This window comes from Crocodylus porosus, unplaced genomic scaffold (genome assembly GCF_001723895.1).
Source record: "Crocodylus porosus isolate Cpor-Errol unplaced genomic scaffold, CroPor_comp1, whole genome shotgun sequence".
In the NCBI taxonomy this organism is placed as follows: Eukaryota; Metazoa; Chordata; order Crocodylia; family Crocodylidae; genus Crocodylus; species Crocodylus porosus.
This window is the reverse complement of record NW_017728919.1, coordinates 1,308,597-1,316,050: the sequence shown is the minus strand read 5'-3', so window position 1 is coordinate 1,316,050 and position 7,454 is coordinate 1,308,597. Positions and strand designations below refer to the sequence as shown.

Genomic DNA, 7,454 nt, shown 5'->3' with positions numbered 1-7,454 from the left:
ACGGGTGGCCGCTGCGTCGCACTCAGAGCCAGGCCAAGGATCCCTGGTGGGTGAATTCAAGTCCCAGTGCATGGAGGGGCCCTTCCCATGCTGGGGGCTCTAGCATGGATGGGGCCCTGCCATGTCTGGCTAGGAGGAGACTTGGGAGCCGGGTGCAAGGGCTGGCGGGGCAGGGGTAAGAGCAGTGGGCAATGCCGGAGCCCTTGCAATGCAGCCGGGGCAGAGCGAGGGGGGCAGCTCAGCCCCCCGCCCCAGGCAGGCAGCGAGCACGCGGAGCCAGCGGGGAGCAGGAGCCGTTAGTTTATTGAAGGAAGACTATTTCTAGAGTAAAGGCTACATCGTCATGTCGCTGGCTCCTGCCCGGATCGTGTTAAAAAGCCAGTGATGCACGGGAGCTGGTTCCTGGTCTCATGCTGGCGTCCGAGGAGTCCGTGGGACCGGGGTGGACGAGGCAGGGGACGACGGGGGAGGTTCGAAGCACCATACGATAGTCGGGATGTTGGTGTTGGAGCAGGGAGGGTCAAGGGGGCTCGCGGCCGTCAGTCGGGGCAATGTACACGTGTAAACAGAGCCGCGGGGCTGGGCCGGGGGGTCAGTGCATCCTCTGAGTCTCTGCCTGGCCCCTGCACTTGGCCTCGTGGAGGGTCTGGGGGTGGCTCACGGGACCAGCCTGGCACGGGGCAGAGGTGGTCCCAGCCCCTTGCCCCCCCGGGACACAGACTGAGCTGGGTTCAGATGGGTTGGGGGGTGAACCCCTTTCTTTGCCCTCGGCGGCTGGCTCCCTCACTGGCCCCATGCGGGTGGAGGGGCAGCCCAGGTGAGGCAGGTCCATGCCAGGTCCCGAGGCCTGGGCATGGCTTTCATATGGGCCAAATCCCCCAGGGGGTGCGAGGGGGGTACGGCTGGCAACCCCCAGGGTGACCCTCCAGCACTGCTCCCACTGCCCCTAGTAGGGATCTTCCCACCCTGGGGGGTTTGGGCTCTGTAGCAGGTGCCTGGGGCAGGTTTGTAGCCCCGCTCTGGGCCTGGGACACGGGGCAAAGCAAGCAGGCGCCTCCCGCCAGGGAGCCACAGCTCGAGCCCCTACACCTAGGGTGGCTCGGGCAACCCGGAGACCGAGGGCATACGCCACAGCAGAGCCGGGCCAGGGGCAGAGCAGAGGGCCAGGGTGTCGGGGCCAGTTCGAGACCCGACCGGGCTGCAGGGCAGGGCATGCATTTGGCCTGGCCTTTGCCCCCGCCCCGTGGGACTGGCTCGGGGTGCCCCGTGCGCGCTCGCCCCTGTTGTGCTAGGATGGGGCTCTGGCAGAACCCACTGCGTTGTGCTTTGGCTGGCAGCTCCCGGGCTGCGCGGGGTTGGGGAGGGGGGGTGCAGGGGCGCGAGGGGCAGGCTCTGCTCAGCAGGGGGGCTCAGGCTGGGGGGGGTCTGGGTGCAGAGTTGGGGGTGCTGCCAGGCCGGGGCTAGACTGGGTCCCGCAGGCTGGGGACAGGCCTGCGGACTGGGGGATGCAGGGCTGCGTGCTGGGGGCAGAGGGGACGTGTTCCCTCCCGTGCAGGTGCCCGGGGCGCCCCCCAGGCCAGCATTCACCCTGCCAGCAGACTCGCCCCTCTCAGGACCTGGCCTGGGTCTGAAAGCACACGTGTGATGCCTACACAGAAGGGACCTGGCGTGCAAACGGGCAGCGATCGGACCAGGAATGTGCCACGCACGTGCTAGTGCCAGCACGGGGCAGTCGTACATGCAGGGTATACCGGCAGCCCCCTGGCACGCAGGTGTGCAGGCCCATCTTCCCCATCGCCCTCCAAGTCGCCTGCCGGCCCACGGATGCACCCTCTGCACCCAGGCCATGCCAGGCCCTGCTTAGGGGGAGTGTGCACCAATGCCCCCCTGCAAAGCCCCAACTGCCCACCCCCTCCCCGAGCCCTGCTCCCATCCCACCAGCCCCTGCCTGGCTGCAGCTCCCCCCTGGAAGCCGCAAAGCCTTCCCCAGCAGGAGGAAACCGCTGGCTGGACACTGCGTCCAGCACCCCCTCCCCCAGGGCGGAGCACCCTTCCTGCTGCCGCCTCAGGGCCTACTCCAGCCTCCACTGCCCTCTTCCCCCCTCCAGCATGCCCACAGCGCCCTGCCATCTGCCACCTTGCCCACCCTGCTCCCATGCTCTCCCCTTTGCCTCCCAACCCTCGCCCAATGTGCGGCAGGTGCCCCCTGCCCTTCGTGCCCCAGCGCCCCGGGAGCCCACACAGAGCTCGGCTTCAGCGCCGGCACGGACGAGTCTCTGGTCTCTTGTGCATACGACCTGAGTGTGGCCCCAGTCCCGGCAGGGCCGTGGGGACCTGGGCATTGTGCTGGGGCAGGGTCCCGCCCCGGGCGGACGAGCTCACTGCCAGGCCTCGGAGAGACAAGAAAGCAGGTGTAGAGCAGAGCGGTGCTCGGGGACGGCACAGCAGAGGGGTGGCCGGGACACGGGTGAGAGAGCAGTGCTTGCCCCCTCCTTCATGGGGTTTGGTTTGCAGTGGCAGGCAGGGGCCCTGCTGCGCCCGGGTGAGAGTCCGAGGAGCTGGCCGCGTCCTCCGCGTGCTTCGTGCCAGGACACGGGACTCGCACGCGTGCCGGGGAGCATCCACGCCGGAGCAGGGCAGCATCCACGCACACAACGGTTCTCAGGACTTCCCCGGCGGAGGCCTCCCGCGGCCCTCAGCTCGCTGCTGGGAGCGAGCTGGACGCAGCCTGGGCCCTGCCCCGCTACTGCCAGGAACGCGCCTCCGGGCCGGGCGCCGCGGGGCCGGAGAGGAGACGGCGAGGGCCAGATCCCGTGTGCGCGGCCGCTTCCTCGGTGCGGTCACAGTGGTACGATGCAGAGGCGGGCAGGGCGGGGGGACAGGGCAGCGCTGCCCGGAGCTGCGGGGCCGACGTTTGGGGGGAGACGGGGAGGAGGGAGGCGTGGAGGAGAGGAGGCCGCGGGCGCGGCGGGTCCGTCACATGAGGCTGCACTTCCCCTTGATTTTGTCTGTCCTCTTCTGCTTGTTGGAGCGCTTGCCGTCGATGTTGAGGCTCATGTTCCTCTTCTTCTCCAGGTTGAGCAGCTCCTGGAAGAGCTCCTTGACGTTGTAGTTCATCTTGGCCGAGGTCTCCATGAAGGCGCACTTCCACTCCTTGGCGACCGCCTCGCCCTCCTTGGTCTCCACCTCCCGCTGCGTCTCGTCGCACTTGTTGCCCACCAGCATGATGGGGATGCTCTCCACGCTGCCCTTGATCTGCAGGATCTGCTGGTAGATGGGCTTCAGCTCCTCCAGCGACTGCTTGCTGGTGACGGAGAAGACCAGGATGAAGGCATGCCCCTTGGAGATGGACAGGCGCTGCATTGCTGGGAACTGGTGGCTGCCGGTGGTGTCGGTGATCTGCAGGGTGCACACGCTCTTGTCGCAGCTGATGACCTGCCGGTAGGTGTCCTCGATGGTGGGGATGTAGGTGTCGCGGAAGGTGCCCTTCACGAAGCGCAGCACCAGGGAGCTCTTGCCCACGCCCCCCGCCCCGAACACCACCACCCGGTAGTCGTTGCTCTGCTCTGGCATCGTGGATCTGGGATGCGGACGCCCCTGGGAGGGGAGAGAGAGGGACACGCTCCTGTCACGTGTGGGGGAAGCATGAAGAAACATGCAGAGTGGCATGGGGCTTCCTCCTGCCAGCCCAACCCGCCCTTGGACAGGGCACGTCGGAGCAGCCCACGGCCCGGCCGCCCTGCCCGGCCCCTTCTTCAGCCGGCCCCGGCTCCGTGGGGTCTCCTCGCCGTAGCAGCCCCGTGGCTGCAGGGCATCCCAGTGCACCCTAGCAGGAGGGACCCCCTGCACACCCAGCCCTGGCCAGTCTGGTGGCTAGGTGCCCTGCTAGGCCCATTGCAGGGCTCTTTATTCCCACAGTGCAAAGAAACCAGGGGGCTTGTAACCATCCATGCTCCCTACCCAGCATGGCCACGACTCTAGAGTAACCTCCAGGGAGCCGGAGCCAAGGGGAGGTTGCAGCTATTCCCCAGGGCTGGGCTGGGCTAGAGGCTGCTTCCTGGCCTGAAGGAGCCCCGGGGAGAGGCTGCAGCAGGCCTGGGGCTGGTCTCAACCCCCTCTCTCCACTCCCCCAGCGGCTTCAGCTCCTGGGTAGGCAGGCCGGCCCCCTCCCCGAGCACCCCAGCCTCCAGCCAGCCCCTTAGCCCCTGGGCTCAGCTCCACCTGCCGAGCTGCGGTGCGTGCCAGGAGGCGGCACATCCCAGCCCTGCAGCCCAGCCAGGGGAGGGGGCGCCAGGGGAGCCATGGGTCAGTGGGGGTCCAGGTGCCCCCTCACCCCAGCGCCAGCCTTTCCTCTGACAGCCTGGATTTCCCAGCCCCCTTCCCCAAGCCCAGCATGCGGCCACCTCTGGGGGGGACACACCGCACAGGGCCACCCCCCGCCCCAGGCGCTGCCTGCTCCCGCCTGCCCTCTCCCTTCTCCCCCGGTCCTTCGGCAGCTCCGGCAGCTCAGGAGCCAGCGCGGGTCGAGGCTGCGCTGACGCCGGCTCGCCCGTGGTGCTGCAGAGCTGTCAGGACATGAATCACCATTTCACAACCCCCAGCGCGGACACGAGGCCCTAGCACAGAGGCCCCGGCCCACCCACCGGCCTGGCCCCGGGGGCACTGCCACTGCACAGACGCCTGCCCCAGCCGGGCAGGAGCTGGGGACCGACCCAGCTCCCAGCTCTGCCCACGGGGGACCAGGGTGGGACAAACCCAGCACCTCCTGCCCTTGACGAGTCCTTGCCCGCGCTGCAGCCGCACCTGGGGCAGGTGAGCAGGGAGGGGAGGCTCTGCCCCGGGGCCGCCATACGGCCGGGCGGCCTGCGCAGGGGCCAGCTGGCGGAGGAGCTGTCTCGGGAGGGGCCAGCCCCCGCACCTGGCACTGCTGATCGGGGGAAGCGAGCTGCGGGCACCCGGCTGGGGAGAGGAGCTGGGGCGGGCTGAACCAGCCCCGGCCTGGCGAACAGGCTGCGGCCCCCGGGGCTGGGAAGTCAGCATCGCCCCAGCTGGGCGGACCTCAGTGGCTTCCTGCCCTGCCGGGCCCGGGGATGTGGGGGGCTCGGCCCCAGGTAGATGGGCCCTGCACCCCCGCGGCGTCCAGCTCCTGCCTGCTCTGGCTCCGGGGGGTGGGGGCAGCTGGGAGCCCCTGCGCAGCCTCCGCACAGCTCAGCCCTTTCTCTGGAAGACCTCGATGCCCAGCCCAGGCGAGGTGCACGGGGAGCCTCCCACTCGCCCCGGCTCCCTGCAGGTTACTCCAGAGCCGTGGCCGCGCTCAGCCCTGGGCAGGGAGCATGGCTGCTTTGCACCATGCAGTGGGCTCTCTGGCCTGGCAGGGCGTCTACCCACCCCGTGCTGGGCTCAGCGCCTGTGCAGACGCCCCCAGCACAGATCAGGGCCTGGGCACAGGGCCTGCAGAAGCTCAGAGGCAGCTCCTGCCCGCGAAGCCTGCGAGAAACCCGACCAAGGGAAGCAGCCTGGAGGGGCAGGGTGCTCCCCGGGGCGCGGAGAGGATGTCCTGCCTTCCTGGGCCAGGCCCTGCCGTGCTCCCAGCACTGCCCCCTTGCAGGACTGCCCGTGTGCCTCGCGCCCGCGGCGAGCAGCACGTTGGAGCTGCTGCTTCCCGCCCCGGGGACCCCGGGACAAACAACGCGGCGCAGCAGGAGCTGCTGTTAATCGCCTCCCTGGGGAATCGCTGCGCCAGCACCGGCACCCGCGGCCCACAGGCCCCCAGCGCGGATCAGAAGCTCCCCACCACCGCCCAGCATGCACTGAAGGCAAGCGGCTGGGAGCCAGGCCCTGGCACGTGTGCGCGTGCGTGTGCGTGTGCAAGCATGGGCCTGCAGCGCGAGCGTGTGCATGTGCACGCTGCTGTGCGTGCGATGCTTCGCTCCAGCAGAGCCGGGGTGAAGCCGTGGGCATTCAAAGCGGGGCAGGCCGAGGGGCGGGGAAGGGGTTTGCCGCTGAGCCACGTGCTGCAGGCTGGCCGCGGGGGCATGGCAAGGCCGGGGGAGGCAGGCCATGGGATGGCAGCCGGTGCAAGCGGTCCTCACGGCCCTGCTGCGCCAGGGCAGAGCCATGCGGTGCCAACGCCTCCAGGGAGGGGAAGGACAGTGCCACCACATCCCGGGCCCATCTGAGCCCAGGGTCTGCACCAGGCTGTGCTGCAGGCTGCTGCCTGACTTGTGCCTCCCGTCTGTGCCACCCTCCAGAGCAGCAGAGGAGCCCTCTCGCCACGTGCTGCAGATGCTGGGGTCGGGGCACCCCGGCAGCCTGTGCAGAGCCCCAAGCTCCTGCTGCTACGTTGGTCCCAGTGCCCGGGCTGCCCCGGGGACCTCGCTCCACCCCAGCTGCAGCTGCCCCACAAACAGACCTCGGTTCTTCTAAGACCTGCTGGCGCTGGCAGCGCCTTGGGGGCAGCATGGGCACAGCAGGGACTGGGCAGCTGGCCTGGGTGAGGGCCACGGGCCTCCTGCTTGCCAGGGACGGGGGACCGGGCCTGGCGGAGCGACGGGGCCAGCCAAAGCCGCCAGCCCTGCTCCCGGCTCTGAGCCCCCCGCGCTGCGACCTCCGCCCAGTGCTCCCCGCAGCACACCCGCGCCCTGCAGCTCGCCGTGCCGCTAAGGCTGGACGTACGCCGAGCTGCGGGGGCACGGGCCCGGGCCGGCTCTCAGGGCTGCCCGCCGGCTGCAGGGGCCAGAATCAGGCCCCGCTGCCTTGCAGGCGGTCACAAGGGCCGACCAGGGAACCAGGGCTCCGGCCGGCCCCAGCGCAGGGAGCCCGAGCAGGCAGGGACGGGGCAGGCTGCGTGCCCTGGGGCTGAGCCCGGGGCACAGCTCTGGCACCCGCTCTGCCCCGGCTCCGGGCAGGCCGCGGGACCTGGCGGGGCCGTGGCAGCCGCGTTGCTTTCCCACCCGGGTCTGATCTCCCACGCCGGGCAAGCAGGCCTGGCGTGCGCGTGACCCCTGCCCGCGCGCTGCGGGGGGAGGTCTCGCTCAGCAGGCACCTCTGCAACCCGCTGGCCGGGCGGACACGCAGGCACACGCGCCCACACGCATGCACACGCACTCGCCTGTGCCCCGCTCCACCCCCACCTCCTCACCGGCTTCTGTGCGGGCTCCCGGCGAAACGCCACCTGGATGGCGAGCGGCCCTCGCCCACCCCGGCCCCTCCAGCTCCTGGGGCTGCCGGCGCCTTCTCGTTAGGCGGTTGTAGCGGCGGAGGGGAAATGGCAGCCAGGTGCCCGCCCCCCCATCACCACTGCGGGTGCCCGGGCTGCTGTTACACGCTGCCCGTGGCCGGCGGGGCCCCCACCGCCCCCGGCCCTGCAGGTGCCCCCGCGCCGGGGAGAGCGAGGCGGGGACCAGGCTGTGCTACGCGGCCCGAGGCACTGCGGAGGTGGGGGGGTGGACGCG

At 70.3% G+C, this 7,454-nt stretch overlaps 1 protein-coding gene across 1 annotated transcript; it reads right to left on the bottom strand.

The window, feature by feature from the left end:
• Nucleotides 1-284: 284 nt before the first annotated feature.
• Nucleotides 285-3,618, bottom strand: DIRAS1 (DIRAS family GTPase 1). The gene has a single exon (XM_019538304.1). It carries the CDS (start codon nucleotides 3,571-3,573, stop codon nucleotides 2,977-2,979), a length of 597 nt encoding a protein of 198 aa, XP_019393849.1. The 5' UTR covers nucleotides 3,574-3,618; the 3' UTR covers nucleotides 285-2,976.
• Between the last annotated feature and the right edge of the window lie 3,836 nt (nucleotides 3,619-7,454).

Coding starts and splice junctions, on each gene's coding strand:
- DIRAS1 (XM_019538304.1), bottom strand. CDS start 3,573: ATGCCAGAGCAGAGCAACGACTACCGGGTGGTGGTGTTCGGGGCGGGG.